At 43.1% G+C, this 26605-nt stretch overlaps 1 protein-coding gene across 1 annotated transcript; it reads left to right on the top strand.

Moving 5' to 3' along the window:
- Window positions 1–874: 874 nt before the first annotated feature.
- Window positions 875–24640, top strand: LOC138745053 (CBY1-interacting BAR domain-containing protein 2-like). The gene is made up of 9 exons (XM_069902128.1): window positions 875–1216; window positions 6174–6408; window positions 8331–8399; window positions 11709–11810; window positions 11851–11856; window positions 20272–20376; window positions 20863–20976; window positions 23317–23415; window positions 24216–24640. The coding sequence occupies exons 1-9, from the start codon at window positions 1110–1112 to the stop codon at window positions 24339–24341; spliced, it is 963 nt and encodes a 320-aa protein (XP_069758229.1). The 5' UTR covers window positions 875–1109; the 3' UTR covers window positions 24342–24640.
- Window positions 24641–26605: the final 1965 nt, after the last annotated feature.

Genomic DNA, 26605 nt, shown 5'->3' with positions numbered 1-26605 from the left:
GCTGCTGTGAGACCTGGCTGAGTCCCGCCAGTTTCCCAGTGTTTTAGATGGCAGGTGGATGACTCTCATCTGATGAGGAAAGGTTGATCTTTGTTTATGCTTTCCTGCTCTATCTAACCCCCAAAGTTTCTATTCCTTTTTCCCCATGTATTTATCTAGGACTTCTTTAGAGGATATTCCTGGCTGCAAGCACCACATTTAAACCCCCTTTCAAATCAAAGAAAGTCTCCATTTTTGGGGGTGTAGCTTTCTTGGTTCCCTAGGTCTGGAGTGATCTACAAATGAAAACATCTCCCTAAATCCTTGAATGGTTATCCATGAAGTCACGCCTCAAGCTGAAGTTGTGAAAAATGAGCCTTCTCTCAGACACTGGGCATGTGACCACCAGGTTGACTTGGAAACCCAGTGGCGGTCAGCCAGCAGCTCCCTGCTGTAGAGTACATGTGATCAGTGCTTTCTTAACCTCCAGTGAACTCCATTGCATCATACGTAAACTGATACAAATGAGGCATGAAAAGTTCAATCAAAACAAATGCAATATATTCAAGGACTCTGTGCAAACTGTCACAGGGACCTCTATAAAATATTAGTCCAACACAGGGAGCACTTCATCAAATGCCATGGTCCTTATTGGGATAATAAATTAAAGTGGCAATCATAATTCACAATCAATTGTACATGTAGGACACCCAGAGAAGGCCATGTAAGGCTATTAACCGGCTCAATTAGGACCTACGTGCAAAATATGATTGAGGCACAATGTAGTTCTTTGCTGCCATCTACTGACTCTCGAGAAAGCTCATGAATATTAAGATGACGTATAACTTTTCTGTTTACTGTCGCTATAACAACTAGGCCACCAATACCCCACCAGGTTTGCTTTTTTGCCCAGATACAGCTGCTTCTGATCCAAAGGACCAAATTGCCATAGCTGAAACAAATGACTTCATTATCAAGGTAAGGACAAGTAGGCTCTAATCCATTTCAAACACATTGGCTTAGTTGTGTGAAAAATTGAAAAAATGAGATGAAAGTGCCTGTGTCAGCCGTTGATGCAACGTTATGACCCAGATTGCTCTTGGTATCCATGTTGAACCAGCAGCGTATTCATGTTTAAGCAGAATTTACTTTTATGTCGTCCCACATGTCTCGGGACAAGTGCAATGCAAGTCATGACGTGGTCATTGAGAAGATCAAACTCAGCAACCACTGCAAGGTAAGGCTAGCTCCATTCTACCATTTAATCGATTCTGATGCAAGGGCTAATTCTCCATCCCCATACTCCTGAATGTTTGTAATGCGCGTCGAAAGAACCAAAGACTCATTGATCCAAACCAAGGCTTTTATTAACTAAAAGACTGGAGCCTATCACAAGTAGGTCGACCAGTCCAGAATGACCTGGTCTGGCTAGGAGCAATCCTTTAAGACCTGCCAGTAGGTGTGGCTACACTTTCAGCCAATCACAGTCATCCTACACGACCATCTGTACATATGTACATATACACATTGATGATAGAATCTGTACTATCACAATGTGTAAATGGGGATGGAGAATTTCTGGGGAATTAGCTCTTGCTAATTCAGTTTGGGAAAAGCAAGAAATAATAATCTCTTGAAACATGGAAGTCTGCAGATGCTGTGATTGTAGTAAAAACACACATTAAATTCTGAAGGAATTCAACTGGTCTTGCTACATCATAGGAGGTAAAGATATATTACCGAGGTCTCAGGCCTCTTCAAGGTAACTTGAGGAAGGGCTCAGGCCTGAAACGTTGGTAGTATATTTTTACCTCTTTTGGATGCTGTGAGTCCAGCTGAGTTCCTCAGGCATTTAACAATAATGTCTGATGCAGGTTCCTCAAAGGGCATACTTTGGCAAATTTCTACCGAGGTAGTTGTTTATGAAGTGTCCTCACTGGGAACCCTGCAGCGCGTCTCTCATCCGAGCGCATGCTGTTTTGTGTCTTGCTGGACAAATGTGGGGCAGGTTTGGGCACCTTCAATGTTCTCCTCCGAATCTGGCCAGCTCAGATCAATATCTTGCATTATTCGTACTTCATTGATTTTGTCCTCCACTGTCCCCCTCCATCACCACGTGATATCAATTGTTAGTGTAGGAGCAGCATCATTGTGTCGGGGAGGAAATGGACAATTTTACATTTCACTCAGTGATGCCTGCAGGTTTGATCCATTTTTCTGACTCACGTCAAGTTCTATTCACTGCACTCACCAACTTATGATGGATCCTGTTCCAACAAAAAAGAGTGTGAGCTGATCCCACTGAAACATGCAGGGGAGAGGACAAAGATGTCAAGATGCTTCCATTCATGGGAGAGTATCAAGCAACACAACTTGATCACATGATCTGTGACTGCAGAGATGTGTAGGAAATTTCACTCATAGGAGAATCTCAGGAAGGCTCCACCTTGTCGGGTGGTGGAGGCAAGATCCTTTAAGGAGATGGATACGTCAGAAAATTGAGGACCATGGGGAACGCACAGAGGAGGAATTGAGGCCTGTGGTCATATTGAATGGGAGGGCAGATTAAAGGGACTCAGCAGCTTACTCCTGCTCTGACTTGTTTGTCTTCTCCACGGTCTTGACCTTCCTTGAACAGTGGCCTCCTCCAACTCCACCATCATCCAGCTCTGGTTTCTTGCTTGCCATTGCTCTCTACTGATGCTTTGCCTTCAGCTGCCTAGGCTCCACCATCCCCCCTCCCCAAACCTCTGCCTCCTCTCTTCAATGTGCTTCTGCAAACTTACCTTTGATGAATGAGCGTTAGGTCCTCGGTCTTAGTTTCTCTGAGGAGGCTCAATACCAAACTTCATTTGATAACCTTTCGATGAAGTTCCTTTGGATATTTTCTTGATTTAAAGTACTTTATAAATGGAAAATGTTTATAAATGCACATATTTATAAAGGTTTAACATGAACATGAATCCCTTTTAGAGTCTCATTCTAATGAGCTTATCTGTCTTTTTTAAACATGGCTTGAGACCAGGGTTGTAACAAAAAACAAAATTAAATCATAAAATCCAATGATCGGCTTCTCTTTCCTCATCATCAGCTGTGTAACTGAGATGATGGTCAACAAGCTCCTATTTCAACATTATTTCCAGACTTGGATGCTAACTGGAAAGTCCCTGCTTAGATTAAGGTGGTGTACATATGCCAAACATTCCCACTTTCAAGTTAACCCTTCCTTTCTTGCTAATGTTCTTCCCACTTCTAATCCTTCTGTTGATTACCTTATCTAATCATGAACATTTGATTCGAAGTCTTTGCCCCCTCGTCACAGGTACATGAAATAACTGAAGTTGGGCCATGACTGGAGGGTCATATCAAAGACATGCAAAATAACAGCACAGTATGGGAAAGATTTAAATTCAGGACACTTGGTGAAGGAAAGAGTGCTAATTCTCAGTTTATTTATTTCTCTCAGTCCGGGCACTTATGGCCCAGCCCTACATGCCCTTGAGAAGTTGACGTTTAGCCTCCTTTTTTAACCACTGTAGACCTTCTGGTGAAGATGCTCTTACAGTATTGTTGAAGAGGGATTAGACTCCATGACAATGAAGGACCAATGACAAAGGTCCAAGTCAGAATGTGGGGCAAGGTAGTGATATTCCCATGGACTGATCCCCTTGGTGGTAGACGGTGCAGATGAGGAAGGGGCTCTTGGCAAGGTCATGATCGGTAACTGCATCATATTTGGTTGATTGTAAACATTGCAACTATTGTGCATGAATGAGGCTTGAGAGTAATGCTTTCTCTCGGGTCTTCTGGAGAACTTTTGGTGCTGGGTTCATCTTGATAAGTTAAATGCATTCCATTATTCAAATGCGCTGAACTTCAATTATTCCAAAATAAATTAGCATTCTTACCTCCATTGTGCCCTGATGTGGTCATTTACACGGGGGCACTTTTTGGGCACTTTTACCCAGCCTTCCTGCGTTGTGGAGTTTGTTGGAGGGGGAAACGTCATATTCATTAGGCCTGTTTCTTACGGTGTGCCTGTGGTGATTTCACACTGCAGCCGCTCTGTAAAAATAACGGGATGGAATTTGCACAAATCGCATCTTGACATTTTTACACTGCCACTGGATCAGAAATTTTCCTGAAATTTTCTGCTGTTTAGCGGCTGTGTAAAAGTGCCTTACCTGATGATTTGTATTTGCGCAGACATGTGGACCAAAGGTCCTGTTCTTGTGCTGTATTGTTCTCTGGTCTAACCAGAACCATAAACTACTCTATGATCACCAAAAGATTTGTCTGCACTGTTGAAATGTTACTTTTCTTTAACTAACTTCAACTGTAAATATTTATTTATCTATCCTTTTATATTTGTAATCTCTTCTCTGTCCTGCACATTGTGGTCATTTAATTTATATTGTTGAAGTTGGGATGTGTTATGTACTTCTGTGCCCTCAGGAAGAATTTCTAATGTACTTGCACACATGACAATACACTCCCATCACCATCATCTCCATCATCACCGCCATCACCACCACCACCACCATCACCACGATCACCACCACCATCACCATCACCACCACCACCACCATCATCACCACCATCACCACCACCACCACCATCACCACCATCACCACGATCACCACCATCATCACCACCATCACCACGATCACCACCATCATCACCACCACCACCATCATCATCCATCACAACCACCATCACCATCGCCACCATCACCATCACCACCATCACCACCATTATCACCACCATCACCACGATCACTACCATCATCACCATCACCATCATCACCATCACCATCACCATCATCACCATTACTATCATCACCATCACCACCACCACCATCACCATGCAAATAACAATGGCTGGACTTTGACCTGAATATCCTGTGATTTGGTGGCTGCCCACATCTAACTACTCTTCTGGACTGGTGAAATGAATCATGTTACTAAAATAAGATAAATTCTTGAAACTTAACAATATATCCACCCCCTAAAAGCAATGGTTTGTTAAATCTAACCGAATTAAGTAAGAACCACATTAATTATTTTTTTCTGCATTTTGGCATTGCCGGCAAAGCCATCATTTATTGTCCATCCTTCATTGCTCTTGAGGAAGTGATGGTGAGCTTCTGCTACAAAGAGCTGGATGGGGTTCTTCCGAGGAAGGTGCTCACACAATGATGTTGGGGAAAGAGTTCCAGGAGTCATCGGGGCATACAGCACAGAACTGACCCTTCAGCCCAGTTCATTTGTGCCAACCAAGTTAGCATTCTGGGTTAGAACTAGTTGCCTGCATTTTGTCCATATTCTTTGAAACCCTTCCTATCCTTAGACTCGGTGATAATAAGTACCAGTGAAATGTTTTTTCAGGTCTTGATGGGGTACAGTTTGAAAAGGAAATGACAGTGATGGTCTTTGTAAATCGTCCCATATGCTGCCTGCTTTTGTTCTTCATGGGGTCTTCAGAGTCATTTTTTTCCCCTCAAAATGCATGGAGCCATTTTTCATACACCAGGTTTATCTTGAAAGTTTCAGCTGGCAGGCTTCCAACTGTAAGTGACAGGAAATCTAATGAAATCCACACTCATTCTTTGGACCCCACTGTTTGTAACCGAAGGTCCCTGTCAATCAGCATTGCACAAGTTCAAAACTTCCCTATATGTGTTTGATGGTCAAACCTCCGCAGTTCTTAAAATGGCCCAGCACTGGTGTGGAACATTCTCTTTGAGTTTCCTAATTGAAAGGTAGATATTGGCCAGGACGTTGGAGCCAATGACTTTTGCAGTAAAACAAGGTAGGCTTGTTAACAAAAGGGCATAGAGCTGTGCAGGGGATACAGTCACAGATAATTGGGTATGTGGCTCCAGCTCAACCATTGAGCACATGAGCCAGTGTGAAAGGTGAATGAATAATGGAGAAATAAGCAGAAAGTGAGGGATTGTCCTTGCCTGTGAAGAGAGTCAATGACTGCTGGAAAGTTAGAAAGAAATCAGTATCTTTTTAGCCTGGTTCCAGCACAAAAATAATTGGATCTAGCCCAACATTCTTCCACATTGGCTGATTCTCCATGCAGAGTTTTATTCATTTATAGTCGATACCTTCCTATGCCTAGAATTCTCACAGCGACATCTGCAATTGCTGCTTTCCACTTTAATTTGATTCTATCATTTTACAAAGAGATGCTCAGGTCAAGATGATGGAGAGGACAGTGGCCAACGCAGAGAAGTATCTTGGCCAGTTCTGCATGCTATTGGCTTCTTACACCCGGAAGACAGCAAGACTGAGAGACAAGGTTGACCTTCTGATCAAGCAGATCATGGACTTTGCAAACACTGAGAATCCAGAGATGCGAAGGTGCCTGACATACTTTGGAGAGGAGTTGTCTAAAGTTCAGGACTATCGACAGGCACAGGTAAAGTTTTGTGCCACAAAGCTGCTTACTGAGTGGGCATCAGCTGCCAATCATTTCCATGTTTACTACTTATTGGATGAGGGTCTGAAGCACCATAACCTACAAGGCTATGGACTAAGACAGTGGTTCTCAACCTTTTTCTTTCCACTCACATCCCACTTTAAGTAATCCCTATGCTATCGGTGCTCTGTGATTAGTAAGGGATTGCTTAAGGTTGACTTGTTATGTGCACAGTTTCATAACTCCAAAGGAAATGGGCCAATGACAATTTTTCTCAAGCAAAATATTTCAGAAACAATTGGGTCTAGAGCAGTGATTCTCAACCTTCCCTTCCCACCCACAAACCACCTTAAGCAATCCCTTACTAATCACAGAGCATCGATGGAGTAGGGGTTACTTAATGTGGCATGTGAGTGGAAAAAGGTTGAGAACCACTGGACTAAGAGATAGTAGATCAAGACTGGAGAGCTCTTATTGGATACAACAAGATGTATGAATGGCCCCATCAGAGACATAATTCAGGCTGGAAGCCCAACACAGCTGATCTGAAGATTCAGTATGAGGGAATTCTGTAAAGATTTTGCACGCTCTCCTCATGTCTGCGTTGGTTTCCCACCGGTTTTCTCCTAACTTTCAAAATGTACCGGGGTGCAGGTGAATTGGGTATAAATGGGTGGCACGGCTCGTGGGTTGGAAGCGCCTGTTACCATGGAACTGACTTTACGTTAAGTGCATGGAATCCCTTCCCACTGATGGAAAAAATCCACCTTATTAACTAGAACCCTTAAGTCGGTGGATCTCAGCTTTTTAAATCCCACTCACATACCTCTTTAAGTAATTCCTTACTAACCACAGAGGTGGTATATGAGTGGGAAAAAAAAAGTTGAGAAACATTTCCTTAAGTGCACATGGGTGTAATCAATAGCTGTTCACTCTTGTGGAAAGATCGCAATGCTGGAAAATCCCAATAACCAAGATGCCATCTTCTCAATAAAATGTAAAAGAGATTAAATATTTCCTTTAATTACAGAGCTTGGATAAGTGGCCCTGAAGCTGCAGGGAGCAAAAAAAATGTAGCTGGTGCCTGGAATTATTTGGTGGAAATGTTGGGAGTCACAGTCTCCTGGATGCTTCCATAAAGCACAGTCCAGGTGCAGTAGCATGGCTATAGCTTGTCTTTCAGAATATCACGCTTTCCTGTAACGACTGCCTTGGAAACATCAATCATCAGACCAGCCCTGGTAAATCTTGATGCCTCGAAAGAGACTCTGCCTTCACCGATGGGAATTTCAATGCCTTATGATCCCCAGCCCTCCCTGAAGGCCCTTCCCCAGCCCTCCCTGAAGGCCTCCAAAAGCAGCACAGTTAGTGTAGTGGTTAACACAATGCTATTATAGTCCCAGTGATCCAGGTTCGAATCTGTAAGGAGTTTTTACGTTCTCCTTATATCTGCCTGGGTTTCCTCTGGGTGTTCTGGTTTCCTCCCAACCTTCAAAACGTTCAGGGAATGTAGGTTAATTGGGATGGATGGGGGGGATTGGAGCTGTAGGCCGGAAGAGTCTGTTACTCGCTGAATGTCTAAAGTTAATTTAAAAGTGTCACCGCTCAGGCACCCATGGAATTTGGAGCTCAGTAGCTAAGGGCTAGAACAAAACAATTCCTGTCTATTTGAACAGACCCCCATGGACTTTGAAAGCCATTTGAGAAGCATGAAACCAGTTCTGAAGCTGATCCAATGTCTTCACTATCTCTCTTTAAACCGAGAGAAGCGAAAATATAACCTGCATTGTTCCAATTTGTTTTATATTTATCAATTGGTAACATTTTTGCATTGTAACTTCACAATTAGGTTTTCTTGCAGCTATTTCTTTTCTACTCATAGATATAAATTCTGATTTTCCTTCTGCTCTGAATTATTTCAGGTGGAGAGATTGGATGTCAAGGTTATTGGACCATTAAAGGCTTATGGACCACTGACAAAGTCCAAAAGGGTATTCCTCATCTGTGTATTGTGCTCTCCTCTCAGTAGATGCTGAATTGTAGAAAACCTCCCATTCAAATACAAAGGGATATTTTTTAAGGAATTCATGCCTTTATACTGTATAGTACCTTTAATGTTGTAGAATATATGAGATACTTTCCATATCTTAGAAGTGAATAACATGGATACGCTTTCTGGGTCAAGGGAAATTAATTGGGGCAAGCAAGGTCAAGAGATGTTTTAGTCATGGTTGGATGGAAATCCTTGTTAAAGAAAGTAATTGAGTTATAGAGTTTTACATAATTGAAACAAGCCCTATTCATGCCAAACAAGTTGCCTCCCTAAGTTCAGATTTATTGTCAGAGTACATACATGACATCACACACAACCCTGAGATTCTTTTTCCTCCAGGTGAGGCAGAATTACCACTTATCGGCAGTGCAAAAAAAAACTGACTCAATGTACACATGAACAAATAAAGAAATGTAAATAAACTGACTGTACAATACTGAGAGAGAAAAAATTTTTTTTAGAAGTGCACAAGTAAGAGTCTCAAATAAGCTCCTGATTAAATTTGTCATTGAGGAGTCTGACGGTGGAGAGGTAGCAGCTGTTCCTGAACTTAGTGGTGCGAGTCTTGTGGCACCTAGACCTCTTTCCTGATGGTAGAGCGAGAGCAGAGTGTGGATCCTTGATGATTGCTGTTGCTCTCCGACGGCAGCATTCCTCAGAGATGTTCTCGATGGTGGGGAGGATTTACCTGTAATGACCTGGACTGTGTCCTCTACCTTGTGTAGGGTTTTATGCATAGGGGCATTTGTGTCCCATACCAGACTGTGATGCAGCCATTCTGCCCACTTTCCACCACACTTCTGTAGAAATTTTCCAGGGTTTCTGGTGTCATACCACACCTCCACAAACTCCTGAGGAAGTAGAGGCGCTGACGTGCTTTCTTCACGATGCCACTAATGTGTATTTCTCCAAGATAGTGACTTCCAAGAACTTAAATTTGCTCACCCTCTCCACCTCTGATCCCTAATGATCACTGGATCATCCACCTCTGATTTTCTCTTCCTGAAGTCAACACTCATCTTCTTGGTTTTTGTGACATTGAGTATGAGGTTGTTGTTGATGTGCCATTCAATCTCCATCCTGTCTGCTGACTCATCCCCTTTTTAGACAACCCAACCCAACCCAACCCAAATCAAATCAAATCAAATAGCTTTTTATTGTCATTGTACAAGTTATACAGTGAGATTTATGACAGCAGTACAAGGTTACCAATGCAGCGACGCAACCACAGGCAGCACCACAGAAGTTAAATAAAAAATTTAATTTACAGTGCCGTATATGTCCTTTATGTGAATGGAGGGGGGGTGTCGGCTGTACGTATAATAGATGTGGAGGACAGAGAGGGGAATTTGTGGATATGTGTGTTCAGTGTAGTGACAGCCTGGGGGAAAAAGCTGTTTGTTCTTGTCTTGATTGACCTGTAGCGTCTGCCAGAGGGTAGTAGGTCAAACAGATGCAGGGCAGGGTGGGTGGGATCCTTTATTATTGCTTGTGCTCTACTGAGGCAACGAGAGGTGTTGAGATCCTTCAGGGAGGGTAGGGGACATCCAATGATCTTTTCTGCTGCCCTCACCACCCATTGAAGTCTTTGCCGCTCTTCTTCAGTGCAATGGGAGAACCATACTGTGCTGCAGTACAGCAGGATGCTCTGTCTGGTGGAACTGTAGAAGGTAATCAGCAACTTCTGACCCACCTTGCTCTTTTTGAGCATTCTCAGGAAGTATAGGCGCCTCTGGGCCTTTCTGATGAATGCTGAAGTGTTTACAGTCCAGGAGAGGTCGTCTGAGATATTGATGCCCAGGAGGGTGAAGCTGTGGACCCTCGTCACACAGTCACCATCTATGTAGAGGGGGAGCGGGTCAGACCTGTGCTTCCTGAAGTCCAGAATGATTTCCTTTGTTTTTGTGGTGTTTAGGATCAGGTTATGAGCCCGGCACCACTCGGTCAGATTCAGGTTTTCATTCCTGTAGGCAGACTCATCTCCCCCTGTGATCAACCCCACCACCGTGGTGTCATCTGCAAACTTTGCCACGGTGTTACTGGCGTGGACAGGTCTGCAGTCGGCGGTGTAAAGAGTGAAGAGCAAAGGGCTCAGCACACAGCCTTGTGGGGAGCCCGTGCTCAATGTGCGGGTGGAGGACAGGTGGGTTCCCAGTTTGACTGTCTGTGGTTTATCTGTAAGGAAATCTTTGATCCATGAACAGGTGAGAGGATGAAGGGATATCGTCAGCAAATTGGTAGATGGTGTTATTGTCGTACAGAGCAACACAGTCGTAGGTGTAAAGTGAATAGAGCAGGGAGCTAAGAACACATCCCTGTAGTGCTCCAGTACTGATGGAGATTGTGGAGGAGATGTTCTTACCAATCCTCACTGATTGTGGTCTGGAGGGGAGGAAATCCAGGATCCAATTACACAGTGCGGTCTTGGAGCTTAATGATCAGTTTTGAGGGGATGATGGTGTTAAATGCTTAACTGTAGTCGATAAAGAGCATCCTGATATATGCACCTTTGCTGTCCAGGTGTTCCAGGGCTTTGTGTAGAGCCAGTGAGATGGCATCTGCTGTAAACCCTGTTGCTGCAATAGGCAAAGTAAAACAAATCCATGTCTCCACTCAGACAGGAGCTGATATACTTCATCATCATATCTTCGACCCTTATCCCTCAAAATATTCCTGTTTATTTACATGTCTCAAAATCTTTTCAAAGTAATTGATGTGGCAGCTCATTCCATACACCCACCACCCACTGTGTGAGAATGTTACCCTTCACGTTCCATTCAAATATTTCCCCTCTTGCTTTAAATCTATCTCCTCTCATTTTAGATTCCTCTGTCCTGGGGAAAAAAAGGCTGTGACCTTTATGACTCCCATAAGTTTACAAACATTGACAAGATCAAACCTCAACCCCCTAAGCTCCAGGGAAAAAAAATCTCCAGCGAGCTCTTACAATTCAAGGGCGTCGCAGAAACTCTGATGTGGAAATTCAAGCTACCAGCACAGAACATAATTGCAAATAAATGAAGTGTCTTTTCAGAACACATAAACCACAAAAATAACATCCAGGGAATTAATGGGTTTGCAACTGAAGTCCACGTGTCCCATAACCAAAAGCATTATACAAAGGAATTAGTGGTCTTGTTGCAGTAAAAATACCAATTAACAAATTGCAATACTATTTAGTAACAAGTTTATACATCTTAAAATGTTGAAATACCTTTTCCTGTCTTCATCTTTTCAACTAAATCAGGTGGATATCAAAAAATTTAACAATGTCAGAAATCGTGAAATGAAAGAACTGAATATTCTTCAGAAGATGAAGCAAGGAAATCCATCGGACAGACAGGGAATTGTATCCTTTTGATAACATTCTTCACTTCGCTTGACTCAAGTCTAGAGTGTTCTAGGGGGCTGGATCATCACAGGATCATCAGGTGTCACAAGCCTCATTGAGGCCTCACAGCAAATGTAACACTAGATTTATTGCCACTTGTACCGAGGTTCCATGAAAAGCTTTGTTTTGCAAGCTATCCAGGCAAGTCAATCTTAAAAACTGAATGTCCCCACCGAGGGGCAGCTGACACCTTCCTCATTCTCATTGTTTCTCCACCCACCTGTTTTTACTCAAATCTTAGAAATTTGGAAATCACCAAGTCAATGCTTTCTTAATTAATTTTTGTTTTTTCCATTCTGTGCCAGCTGGTTTCAAGCCACCACTAAGATCAAATCAGATACTATCTATTGTCATGGAATAAAACAGAAATGTAATATTACACAAAAGTGCTTTTAGACTGCCATAAGGCAGACAAAGATTCACCATTAGCATTGCCCGGTCAGAGAAAGAGAAGCAAAAGAGTCACTGAGTGTCCGTGGATTCACCTCCACTGCTCCCACAGCCTCTGCAGCTGCACAAGACTCCAGTTCAGTTCAAGCTATCTGCAACCTGAACACAGATCCAAACCTCCGACACAATGAGGAAGCTTTCCGCGCCCAAGGCCCTTCGGGAGCCCCTCTTTCCCTCAGCGCCCTCTTGAATCCCGGTTCCAATACCTGGTTCTCATGTGCCAGCCTTCAGCAGTCCGCAGCCTTACGCGAGTCCTTTGACCTCGTTGCCAGCAGCTCGCAGCCTGTGTGGGTCCCTCGTCTGCGAGTAACCAGGTTTACTTTTCCCTCAGCGCCCTCTTGAATCCCGGTTCCAATACTTGGTTCTCATGTGCCAATCTCCAGCAGTCTGCAGCCTTACGCGAATCCTTTGACCTCGTTGCCAGCAGCTCGCAGCCTGTGTGGGTCCCTCGTCTGCGAGTAACCAGGTTTACTTTTCCCTCAGCGCCCTCTTGAATCCCGGTTCCAATACTTGGTTCTCATGTGCCAATCTCCAGCAGTCTGCAGCCTTACGCGAGTCCTTTGACCTCACTGCCAGCAGCTCGCAGCCTGCGTGGATCCCTCGTCTGCAAGTAACCAGATTTACATTTTTAATAAAAATTAAAAATGTTTATTGAAAAAAATAGTGATTCCAAACCACATGACATCTGCAGCCACATTTACAGGAACATGATAGTAAATCAGATCTCAGTGGCTTCATTATCTCATCCCTTGCTATTGGTGAAATCTGCAACCTGCCAACGGCCCAGGATACTATTCCCTCAGATTGTGGAGCATCCCTGAATTTAATCACTTTCCCATCAAAAGACCTGCCTGTTTCCGCCTAAGTCCCGGAATTCCCTCCCTTAAATCCTCTCGTTCCTCCTTGTCCTAAGAAGTTTCCTGAATTCCTACCTCATTGATCTTGCTTCCGTCATTCACCACATATCTCAGTACAGATTTTGGTTGAAAGTACTTTGATTAAGTGCTATCAAACATAAATACTAAGACAGGGTTTTTGTCCCATCCACTGATTTTACATTTGAACACAAAATGTGTATTAATCCATATTGTAGTTATGTCCTTATTGAAAACCTTCAACAGCAATAATGTTATAACATTATAAAAATAATAGAGACCAATAACATTCACAAGAGCATATTTGCAAATCTGCTGAATTCACAGTGAGTACATTTATGGCGACTCTAACAATATAATGAACAATTTAGCATGCAAAATCAAGCACCATTTATCAGATTATGAGCCTTTGTGAGTATAACAGAAACAGATGGTAATTCTGGGAAAGAAGCCCATTTCAGCTTGAGAAGGTTTTTCTGATTCTTTCATTCAAACGTGTGCCCACATCACTGACCAGTTAAAAGTTAAGCACATTGCCATTGGGACGAGAGTACATCGAGGCGAGGCCAATGAGGTCATCGCGTTTCACTTCTGGAAGGACAACAGTGAAATGATTGGCTTTTAATATACAGCCTTACAACACATTCACTGTTCAACCAAATTGATTCATGACCTGATTAGAACACACTCTCAGGATTCCTGATCCAGGCCTCTGGAATACTAAATCGACAACAAGCCCTTTTAAATATTGTCACAAATTCCACTTTCCAAACATTGTCTATGTTAACAGAGGATCCAGTAAGATATTTTTTCAAGCGTAGCATGAAGCTCAAACTTTTCCCCCAGGCTTTGAATTTAGAAATAACACAAACACACCTCATTAATATCTAATAAAAGCGACTTGGAAGCTTTAATAGTATACAGAGTGAGTTAATGAATTAATAAAAAGAAGCTTTAGTTGGTAATGCTTAGTGCCCTATTCAACTGCACACATCACTCCCCCAGCACTTTAGAAGGGAGGCTAGAATTTACTTCCTTTTGACTCTGCAATCAACAGGCCTTTTCATACTGTCGTTTACAAGTAGGTTAACTGGACAATTTACTAGGGAACTGTGTGGTGTGAAAAGGTTAGACCTGGCAGGGCCGGTCAAAATCGACTGGGCTCCGAAACCTAGGTTGGAGGTTCTCTCAGAGCCCAGCCAAGTTCACCCGCCAATCCCCTTCTGGCAGTGCAAAAGCACAAATGGCCTACCAGGTCAGCTTCGCTATGTCAGCACCTGTGTGCATGCGTCACACAGGCGTCACAGTTCTGTCCAAGTGGACGGGCTGATTGGCAGCTGGATCCAGGAAGGGAGGGTCGGGAAATAGCAACAGAGGCTTGGAGGTGACACAACAAAGAAGTGCAGATTGTGGACTTAAAAAGGAAGGCAATGTGAGGAAGCAGATTAAGGACAGATGGCAGATGGGAACAGCAGGGACAGGGGATAAGGGGCCAAGTGGGTTGACTGTCTGAGTGATAGGTAGCTAGAATCAGTTGGGATGATGGGAAAGAAGGGCGTTTGAGAGAAGGGGGTGGGTGGATCAGTACGAAAGAGAATGTTTGGAGGTGCGGGGTAACTGAAATGAGAGAACTCAATGTTCATGCCATTGGGTTGTACACTGCGCAGGGAGAATAGACTGAGTAATGTCTTCTAGCTTGCATTTGGCCTTACCCTAGCAGTGGAGGTGGCTGAGGACAGACTGATTTGTGTGGGAATGGGGAGAGCAGTTAAGCTGATGTGACTAGTCCTGGATGGCAACTGTGGACAGTGCAGGTGACTGGCAGTTGCTCATGCTGCCCAGTTTGCACTTGCCCTTCCTAATACAGGAGAAGCCAGATCAAGAGGACAGGCCAGGCTGGAAGAAGTGCATGTAAATCTCTGCTTTGCCTGGAAAGGTTGTTTGGTCCCTGGATGGTGGTGAGGAAACTAATGTCAGGACAGGGGTTGCAACCCCCACCACCCCCCTCCCCCATCCCCATCATTGGAGGGAACACAGTCAATGAGCAAACCGTGGAATTATGGTCCCTCGAGAAAGCAGGAATGGAGAGGGTGTTGCTCACAAAACCAACTAAACTGGCCTACTCTTCCATCTGATTCCATCATTCTCAGCTTTTGGTCCCTTCAACCAATTCCAATTAAAACTTTGAGCATTTAGTTTCCTTTCACTGCCTCACGTTGGCTCATATTGTTGATGATTCTCTTGCTTCATGTCCCATACCTTTTGTCCAGGTAAAGCTGAACTTTTGAAGATGCTGTAAATACCAAGGTTACATACTCCGCTGATGTCCTCAATCTGCATTCTCCCCTGATCAAATGTCCAGTCGTCATTCCTCATCTAAAGAACTCTTCATCTCACTGTCTTCCAATCTCTCAATCTACTTCCTAGAACATAGTGCAGGACTGGAGCAGGTTCTCCGGTTCACTTGTCCATGCAAATCTCGCTTTCTTCTTCAAACCCTTTGGACATGTTGAAGCTCCCCCAGATAAGATCAGGTGATGTTTATTTATGTTTCAAAATTCTCAAGTACATTCACAGCTGCTTAGAAAATTATGTTACTTATGCCTGCATGCTAATACTACTTCAGCACATGGGGATTAGCAGATCAGTGGGCAAATAACATCATCCACATTAAACCAACCAGTTGCAGAGCCAACATCCTTAAATCCATCACGTTTGCCATTACAACTGCACGATTTGACCTCCAGTGGGACTTCCTGTGAGTGTGTAACACGTCACTTGTGATGTCATCGCTGGGGGTGAGACTCCACCCCTCTTAAAACGCCCAGTTGCCGATTTACCTGGTAAGTAAGGCTGTGGTGCAAAAGGCCCGGGAGGTGCAGCCTTCCCAGGAACTTTACCTGGGTCCTTGGAGGGTCACCTAAATTCGGCGGTGTGGAGAGGACTAGTGTCCCCTGCTGACACTTGACCTTACGTTAGAAACCAAAGATCACATTTAACCAGTCAGTTGCTGAGCCAAATGCACGAGAATAAATTCCCAGCCAATGCCGACCAGGGGTAAATGAATCTGGCTGTCTTGGTCCTTGTGGCTTAGGGAGAGTAGAGGAAAGAAAAATGTAATCTGGCACGTACCATGCACTGTGATCCCTGTTGAAGGGAATGTTGGGTGTGGAGAGTAGAAAGGATTTGTTCCATTGCCTTCCCATACCTCGTGTGAAGACCACAATCAGTTGGATCCATGATCACCAGGTGAACAGGCACCATGTGATTGTGGCTCGGCCTGAAACTGCTGCCATCAGCAGCAAGAAATCATGAGTGAAAAATAAACGTGAAACACATCAACAAATACCAACCATCTCAGTTCACAGAGGCCTGAAACCTTCCTGTCATGGGCTGGAAGAGTGCAGCTATGGGAAAGGGAATGGGAATCCCACTGGATGGCAATATTCCAAGGAATTCTTCCAATGGAATTGTGCTTGGATGCAATCCTCTCTAAGGCTGAAGATCCCACCAAATAATCCCGCCCTTTCCTCCAGCAATGGATTCATAGAGCCACCCCCTCCCCGACCAATTCTCACCTTTCCTATCCTTGTCCAATTATCACCTTTTGTCTGTTGATCTGTGCCCCTCCCCCTGCCCTTTCTTTCCTCAGCTTGCCTGCTTTTTACTCATACCTTGAAGAAGGGCTAAGGCCCGAAACATCGGGTACCTATCGTTACCCCCCTCTGGATGGTGTGAGACCTCCAGTGTTCCTCTTCCATTTCTCCGCTTTCATTGCAGTCACAATGTCTTTTGTGATTTCACACCAAAATGTAAACAAAGGCTCAGACCATTTTTCATCTTAAAGAATGTGTTTTAGCTGCCTTTTTGTGATCACACCTTATCAAAGTTAATATACTGTACTTGCTCTGTACATCCAATACCTCTTTAACGTATTCCTTCACATGCTGTTACATTGCTGGCCACTGCTCATTGTCCTACAGAAGATCATGGTGAGCCAGTTGCTAAAAAGGCTGCAATCAGTAAGGCGAAGGTACTTCAAAGTGTTGTTGCAGCAGGGAGTTCTGGGATTTCGATCCAGCAACAAAAATGAAAGAATCTCAAGACAGTAAAAGTCCTAAAATCCGGACTGCTCAGGATTGGGTTGGTCCTGATTTTTGGATTTTCCCGATTCTCTGGCAGTACATCTGTGGTGCTTACGCAATGCACACACATACACGATGCACGCACGTACGAATAAAATGCACACACAAGCAGGCACACAATGTGCACGCACACAGGCAATGCACGCAGGCATGCAAAAGCCAAGAATTTTCAAGCAGTCTGGATCCTCAGGTGGTCCAAATTTCAGGTGAGAGTTTTCAAGAAGTCCAGATTCTCAGTTGGTCCAGATTTCGGGCATCTGGATTTTTGGATTATTACAGTGTATGTCTGTGACAATTTGGTGTGCAAGACTGAGGGAAGCTTTAAGAGACAGTATTCCCAAACACCTGGAACCTACGTCCATGCTGTCAGTCGAGGATTTGGGAGGGGCTGTGGAAGGAAGTGAAACATTCCACATTTTGAGTTCATGGCAGTGTTTTGGAAATTTAAAATATGAATGAACTTTTGTGCATTGCTGTTGTCTTCCTTAATCAAAGGCCCTAGTCACTGGTACGTGTACATCTTTCAAATCCGTATCTCAGAAATAAGGCTTTGAACACATGGAAACAGAATTTTTTTTAAAGATTGGCCAATCCCTTAATGATGTACAGTAATTTACCATAATTTACTTTACTGGATGTAAGTAATAAACAAGCAATTCAATATTGATAAGAGAAGATTGAGGAGAAATTAATTTCTAATTAATGGAGCAAAAAGCCAGAAGGTGAATCTAATCACCTTGATATTGTATCTTTCAGCACCCGAGTCCTGAGCCCAATCTTTCCCTGTCCTGTCCACTCCACAGAATGCCCAGACAACGGAGGTTCTGCCCAAAATGGGGTTGACCACAGCGATCCCAGGTTTTCAAACCCATTGTGCACTGCATTAACCAATTTCAGCTTGGATGGGTGTGTGGTAATTGCATTGGCCTCAAACCAATGGGCTTGGGAGAGAACAAGACATTTGGGAATCCCATTGGTCAACATTGCCCAAAGACAACCTTGCAGGAGAAATTGTTATTTGTTGAATGATTAACTGGCCAGGATTGTGCCAGAACAAGGTGATTCTCAGGCTTGCCCATTCTGACTGGTCAGACCCATGACCAAAGAATTATCACTGAGACAAGGTCACAGAAAGTAGGTCCATGGAATCAGCTGAATCCCAGTATTATGAGTGCTGCTAGAAATGTATTTCACTGTGGATGGCGAAACATGTCCAAACACGAAACTGCTCCAGGATTACTCCAGATGCATTGTCAGTGTCTGATTGGATTACCACAGAGCAGATGGCACTGCCCTTCCTTTTAAGTTTCAAGGCATGTTGAGTATTAATTGATTTATGCGTATGATTTCCTGGAGTGCTTCTTTCATCATTTGCGAGAGCTGTAAATAACACCTACATTTCCTGATTGATTGCTGCAGTCTGCCATGGTGGAGGTAAGTGATTGATCTGTGCACCATCATCTAGTATGTGATGTGATATATGGTGGATTTTCCATTCTGTTGCTCAGGATGGGAAAGGGAAAGTCACAGGAAGAACGTGCTTTCCAGAGAGCAAGTGTGCCCTTCCTGCAGGATGGGAAATAAATACTTTCCCTTTCTTCTGTACTCCTCCCAATACAAGATTCTGGAGCATGTTTCTCATCCCCATGGTCAACCAGTATTGCCCATCAGAGCTTCACCCCAAGTGGATCTGCAGGAGCCCATCAGTGAATGTTCACCTCTGTACTGATTGGCAGTGAAATCTAGGATAACACATAGATCAACAGTTGCGTTTAGAAGGTTTCGAGATGGATACATAACTATGAAGGGAAAGAAGGGATATTTATCAAGATCAAACAGTAGAGCTTCATTTGAATATTTTTTGGCATAAACCTGAAGAGTGAAAGGCATGCTCCTCTGCGGCGCAGTTCTATGTTTGAATTCTGCCTTACAACCAATAAATAAGGCACAATTTATTGCATTCTACCCAGTTGAATACAAACATTGGTGCTGGCCCAGGTGTTGGGCCTATTGCTCCACCTCAACCTTAATGTTGCTGGTTTGACTATTCCATTTTCACCAATGCTTGCATTATGATGGATCATTCGACAGTCACAAATAGACCCCAGCATTGGAGTGAACCTGGAAACACGGGGATACCTCTCCTTGTATGCTCCCCCATCAGATTGGATTTGTTCAGGGGATAGGCATATCATTGGTTATGGCATCATTTATTGTCCACCACTCATTGCTCCTCAAATGAAAGAGCAGTTAGCTATGTTGGTAATCAGGTAGATTCTGAGCTTTTTTTAAAAAAATTCCTCATTTTACTTGAATCAGCTGTGGCCATTGTGGGATTCAAACTCTGCATCAAAGGAAATAGAAATGGAGTGAATATTTCAGGTCCAAGGCTCTTTGTCTGACTAGAAACTTTATTTCTCTTTCCACAGATATTGCCTGATGGGCTGTTTCCAACATTTTCTGTTTTCTTTTCCCCAACTTCTAGATTTTTTTTGATTTTCATTTTTGTGTCAGTGATCAAGATTTGAAGCTGAGACACATTCAAGATATCAGGGACTCATTATTTTGGAAGACCGAATGTACTTCATTTTCCAGTCAATTTAATATTCATGAAAAATGGGAAACATAGGCTCTTTCCTACTCTTTATTCTGCCTTCTATTTCATGCTGTAGTTTCAAAAAATAAGTGAACAAACCATTAACCGGAACGTTGAAGAGATAGAATATTGTACTGTTCAAACAAAAATAATTACAATTATTTCTGCTGTTAAGAACAGGGAAGGTGAACTTTGTTAATATGAGAGAAATGTGTTTCATTTTGCACGTCAACCCTTTCCTGCAGCTTGGAATGCATGTACGTTTCAGACAATGGTGAATCTGTGCCTAGGTTATTTGATGCTTGCATATTAACGAGCCTGACTGAATGAGAGTCATGATCTTTCTACTCTAGGCTGAAGCCAATGTGCAGAAGGCTTCAGTCGATGTCAATCACACGACACATCAGCTGGAGGAGATCATTTTCAAATTTCAGAAGCAGAAGCTGAAAGACCTCAAGGTACGAAGATATGAATCAAGCTGTTGTGTGATAATTTATATGATAATTTCCTGCTTGAAGCCCTTTCTTTGCCAAATGAGTCTCAGGTTCAAGGTGTTCTTCGAGTCAGTACTTTCTGAGGACCTCAACTGACCAGAACTGGCCTCAGTATTGCTTCTGATGAAGATCTTCAGATATTAGCAGCATCAATTTCCTCAACTACTTTTGCTCTTTTTTTGACTATTAGTCCTCTCGTTTTAGTTTATTATCGTTTGACTGTATATAATGCAACCAATGACACAGCATTACTCTGGATCACGGTATACACACAGCCACACACAACACTCTGCACAAAGTAACAGTATATACTTTTGATTCATGATTTATGAGCACTTGTCCTGGCATTGATTTCTCTCTAACAAGAAAACCATTTTCCAATGTCTCGTCAAAACATCAGGAATCATTTTGCTGGAATTCAAATGATACTGTTTTGCTTTTTTCCTGCAGGCCATCTTCTCAAACTTTGTGACGGTTGAGATGACATTCCATGCCAAAGCCCTTGAGGTGTATACAAATGCCTTCCAGTGTTTGAACAACTTTGATGAAGGGAAAGACTTAGAGGTATGAATGAGAGTAACCCAAGTTCATGATGTACTGGTAAAAGGGAACTGATCTCAGTTTGGATTTTTTTTTTCAAAAATGGAACTATAAATTAAAGCATTCACCTTTCAGAGGGAGGTAGCACCTAGTAATCAAAGAGGAGACAAAGATGGGCTTAAGGTCAATGGGCCACAGAGTGGAATTCACCCCCCTTTTTGACTTTGCTCGTGTCACAACTCTTTTACCTGAGCTTCAGACAGACGACATCTTCGCCAAGCCAGCACAATTGTCTGAAGCACACTGGTTTGATACATTTATAAAAACTGCTTAACTTCTTCCAAGTATTTGTAAAGTTGAGCAATGCAAGCATATAAATAATCAAGGGACATAATAAGACCCCCTGCTTCACCCAAACAGCCCCACAGAGTTGTCCTACCGCTGTACATCCACAACATGTACGTATTCCACTCAAAATTAATTTCCTGGGAGAGGCAAAGGAAGATTTGGGAGAAAACATGGGAATTACTTTCTCAACCTTAGGCAACCAAAATTAATTCAGAAGATCACGACAGACAGAATTCCACATGGTGACTCTCTTCAGTAAGTGCAAATTAAAACCATGATTCCCTGATCTGAACTATTCTAATTAAAACATATTGTCAACTGGAAGACAATAAACATCCTTCATGTTGTTAATTGCAATTAGATCTTTCTTGAGCATCTTGAAAAGTAGGATTCCAGGGCCTAGAATGTACTTTATACAAGGTCGCACGATCCAGAGTAATCTATGAGTTTTACATTTTGCTTGCCCCAATGTCACCCTTTATGCAAGAAGTCCAAACCCAGAGATGCTGCGGTCTGACCAAGAATTGGAAAGGTCAAGGTCATTTGCCTTATCTTACATTTAATATTCTGAATGGACCTCAGCAAACCCATACAACCTGGAATCCACAATATTGCACTGGAGATCCCAGATTTCCATTCCTCTCCACTTGCCCATCTGGGAATTCTCCGAATTTGACTAGGACTTGTACGTATGATCTATAAACTTTCAGGTTGTAGATGTTAGGTTGCTAATGGTACAAGAAGTACGCCATATCAAGATGAATGCACAAAACTTGGAGACTGCCATGCAAGCATATGCCCGCGCGCACACACACACACACACCTATAGAAAGGTACAGCTGAGAACACATATATACAACTGACAGGCTCGAGACCATATGTACTCATAATCATGGGTGCGTGTTGAGGCAAAGAGGCCCAGTACTCTGGAAGCACCAAAGGCGTAAACAAAGAGTCTGAAGTTGGGTGCACGCACACAACCTGCTTGGCCTGTGGTGGGTGTACACGTGTAATCCGCCAACATTGGTGCACCCTGGATCTAGGGGACAGTGCAATGAACTCTGGGTCCTACAGCCAGGGAGGCTCATCTTACCCCATCACATTCCACATGGGTTCAAGCATCACCCATTGCGTACCTTCCCCATGAATCGAGGGCCAAGAATGCAAAATTCCAAATTAAATATCACTTACCAGTTAAAAAGCCCAATTCCACAATCCATAAGATCCATCTGATACAGTCAAGCATCACCCAATGTACCAGAGTTTGTCTCACTGTGGTTATAGATCATTATACCATACAGTGGGACAGTAAATGCAGTGTCTTTCTCCTAGCTTCAGTGGTCCAGGTTCAATCCTGGTAAATGTGGCAGTTTCACTTTCTCTTTTTAACTTTGTTGGTTTCCTGAAGTGTTCCAGTATCCTCCCTCATTTCATAAAATGTGCAGGATGGACAGTGAATCAACCTTGGTAGATTATTCCTGGTGTCTGGTCAATGGACGGGGTTGGTGGGTGCAGGGTGGAGGTGGGGACTTAGTGGTCAGTGTTAACTCAGCCTCTTTTCACGCTGAGTGTATTGGTGACACATTGCCTCCAATAATCATTAATAAATCTTCCTGCTGGGCCTCCCTGAAAACATCACCAAAGATCATGTTCTCTGGACCAGCTCCAGGGAAACTTCAAAGGTAGGATTTAAGACTCTGAGCACACTCAGAATCCAGGAATTCACAGGTTGGAAATACCTGTTCCAATCATTTATCTCCCCTTCAACATTTAGCAAGAATAATGTGTGCTGAACTCCAGCCAAGATTATGTGGGGCCTGATAAATCACGCTTTTCCTCCCTGTGTCTTTTGGAAGATACTGGAGTGCTGCAAAAGGATAGTTGAGGATAGAGAATGCAGTAGGAGGCAGTAGTTCATTCAGTCCTTCTATTTGGTTCTCCAAATCGCTTCCCTCAACTGACTTTTGCCCTTTTTTTCCCTGAACTGTTGGGTGTGCATTTTCCTTTCTGCTGCAGGCATTTAGGTCGAAAATCTACATCGGTGAACTTGAGAACGATGCACATCTGACTCAGACTCAGAGCTCCTTGGTCGCTCAATGGTCTGCAGGTAATCAGGTAACTAAAGCTTCGATGGATGGTGGGATTTTACAACCTGCGTCAACAATTTAGTGCAGCAATAAATTAAGAGGAATTAAAGGGCAGCGAAAATCGATGGGAAGGAAAAGGGCATTTGATCCATCACGTCTGCTCTGCGTTGTGAGAAATTCAGAGATGTGTCATTCCCTGGGGCCACTATGGGAGGAAATACTCAAATCACTGTCAGTGTTTAGGTACCGGGCCAGGGAGCACAGAGACCAATGTTATTGAAGTGATCATTTTGAGGATATATTTACCAGTATTGGCAAAGGACAGGCCCACCCTGGACCCTAATCATTGCACCACATCTTCACAAAATCACAACCCATTCTATCCCCAAACATAAATCACCTCCAAACCAAAACACACCCGTCTACAAATCACATCCAACCACAAAATCACAGGCCAACCCAAATCACAACCCCATTCCAAATTACACCCATATCCCAAATCAGAAATCTTAGCCCACCCATAATCACCCCATTCCCCACCCAGAGAACACACCCAAACATAACCTCAATGATATATTGACACACTCAAATAATCCCCAATCGCACTCCACCCACAATCAAACCCATCCCTCAAATCACATCAACACCCCCACCTCACCCGAAATCAGACCCCTGTCTCAATTCCCATATCCGACTCTCTGCCACAGCAAATGCTTACTTTCATCTGTCCGAGGTGAGCCATGCTCATGGCAATTCACTTTCTTGATTGAGCTCCAAGTATTGCTGCATCTCTGAACGTCCTCAAGCAATCCTTCTGCCTATTTTCAGGAAAAGGGTTCAGAAGAGGAGCTGGTTGAGGAGGAGGAGAAGCAGGAGGATGAAGAGGAAGAAGTTGAGGATTTGCAAGATGTCAGTGAAGAAGGGTACGAACAATACACAAAGATTAAGAAATGAAGGATTTAACACTGACAGATCCTCCCATTCCCTACCCAGGAACACTCGGATCAAACAGCAGTTTTTGCAAGCTATTTTGCATTGCTCTCTCACCAAGTTATTTGAATACTTCAGGATCAGCTGGGAATCTACACAAGAATTTGGATTATTATTTTGCTTTGTAACAGTTTTTTTTTTCCAAATTAGTGTCTCTGAAAATGAGTTGAGCAAATTGGTATCAAATCAAATTACTTGTCAATGTGAAAATTTTTAAAAAAAACAGATGTTGTAAATCTGCAATAAAAACAAAAAATATTGAAGATGCTTGGTTGGTCATTTCACATCAGTGAACAGAGAAGAGGAAATAAAGAACTTTCATTGGGACCAGGAAAGTGGAAAAAATACCCGCCTACTTTTTTCCTCCTCCCTTGACGTCGGGCTCAGGCCTTAAACATTGTGACCATTTACTGCACGACTTGGAAAGTTTATCTTCCACTATTGTGTATTGCACTAAAATCTCTGCACCTGGAGACATTCCAGTTTCAGTCAAAAAAGAAAATCGTTTGAAGTTTCAGTGAGGGTGAGTAAGGGATGTATAGGTCAAAGGGAATATTTGCAGAACACCAAAGCCAGAGTTATCTGGTTGATAAATCAACGATGGAGAGAAGAAACAAAGGGCTGAGGCAGCATTGTCAAAAGCAGGCCAGAACTGTTGCTGAAGCAGAGGCCAACATGAGGATGTTGGAAATGGCCAGCACATCAGGACCTGTCTGTGGAGATGGAAACTGAGTTAATTGGAGGATACGGAGACCTGACTGCAGAACGAGCCAATTTTGATACAAACATTAAACATAAACCATCTGGCATTGTTGAATCAATCTTGATTCCAAAAGGCCACAATCTTCCAGTTGGAAGTTGAGATGAAGGTCCTCAAACTTGGAATGTGCTTTATTGTATAGTACAGGAGATCACCGTCAGATGATTCATAGTGGGAGTGGGTTAGGAAATTAAAGTTACTTGTGACTGGAAATTTTGGGTTGCTCTTATAGACTGAGGAGTGTTCTTCAAAGAGGTTACCCAATTTGCATTTGGTTTGTACAATGGTGAGGACACCGCATTGGTAATATCTTCACGTTGTAGGTATGTAAAACTTGGCTTGGTCTGCACTTGGAGGAGAGTGTGCAATTCTCGTCTCCCCTTACAGAAAGGATGTGGAAGCTTTGGAAAGACTGCAGAAGTGATTTACTAGCATGTTGTTTGGAATAGAAAGTATCAGCTCTTGGAGAGATTGGACAAGCTTAGAATGATTTCTCTGGAGCAACTGTTCCTGTATGGCCCACCTAGAGGCCAGAGCATTTCAGTTTCATACTGGAGTTATTCAGTCCTAATATTTTTTTAAATTTAGACCTTCAGCATGGCAACAGGCTCTTTCGGTCCACAAGCCCATGCCGTCCAATTACACCCAATTGACCTACAACCCCCAGTATATTTTTTGAATGGTGGGAGGAAACCAGAGCCCCCTGTGAAAAACCCATGTCGACATGGGGAGGTAAAACAAACTCTTTAAAGTCAGCGTGGGATTCAAACCCTGGTCCCAATCGCTGGTGCAGTGACAGCATTGCGCTAACTGCTACGTGCCAACCTTCTGGGCTTAACTTTGAGTTCAGTAATTTCAGATAATCAATAATTTCAGCCTTGGATGTTAGTTAGTGTAGCAGTTATCGCAGCATCAGTAATCTGGGTTTGAATCCAGCGCTGGCTGTAAGGAGTTTGACCATCCTCCCTGTGTCCGCGTAGGTTTCCTACGGGTGCTCTTGCTTCCTCCCACATTCCAAAGATGTACAGGGCCAATATGTTAATTGGTCACTTGGATGCATTTGAGTGGCACAAGCTCATGGGCCGGAAGGGCCTGTTACCGTTCTGTATCTCTAAATATTTAAAAATCCAGTGTTCAGGTTTGGCCCACCTTTTTATTTCTTCTGCTCCAATTATTTATTCATCTGCTGGGCTAATCTTTAGTTATCCACTAAATGACTTTACCAAACTTTCTCACCTGATCCATCACCTCTTGTATCACTCCATCGCCAGCCACAGACCTTCCATTCATTCTCCCCTCTCCTCCCACCTCTCTGTGGTTATACCTCCAACTTCTCCCAGTTCTAATGAAAGGCCATTGACCTAAAACACTGTTGCCTGCTCTATTGAATATTTGCAATAATCTCCAATTTATTTCAAATAAATGGCATCTGCAGATGTTTGAAAAAAGATGGAATATTTTAACCTTC

Source organism: Narcine bancroftii, chromosome 10 (genome assembly GCF_036971445.1).
Source record: "Narcine bancroftii isolate sNarBan1 chromosome 10, sNarBan1.hap1, whole genome shotgun sequence".
Taxonomy (NCBI): domain Eukaryota; kingdom Metazoa; phylum Chordata; class Chondrichthyes; order Torpediniformes; family Narcinidae; genus Narcine; species Narcine bancroftii.
This window is presented reverse-complemented; position numbering and strand designations above follow the sequence as displayed.

Coding starts and splice junctions, on each gene's coding strand:
- LOC138745053 (XM_069902128.1), top strand. CDS start 1,110: ATGTTTAAGCAGAATTTACTTTTATGTCGTCCCACATGTCTCGGGACA. Junction 8,400..11,708: donor CACTGACAAAGTCCAAAAGG/GTATTCCTCATC, acceptor CAACTAAATCAG/GTGGATATCAAAAAATTTAA. Junction 20,977..23,316: donor ATGAAGGGAAAGACTTAGAG/GTATGAATGAGA, acceptor TTTCTGCTGCAG/GCATTTAGGTCGAAAATCTA.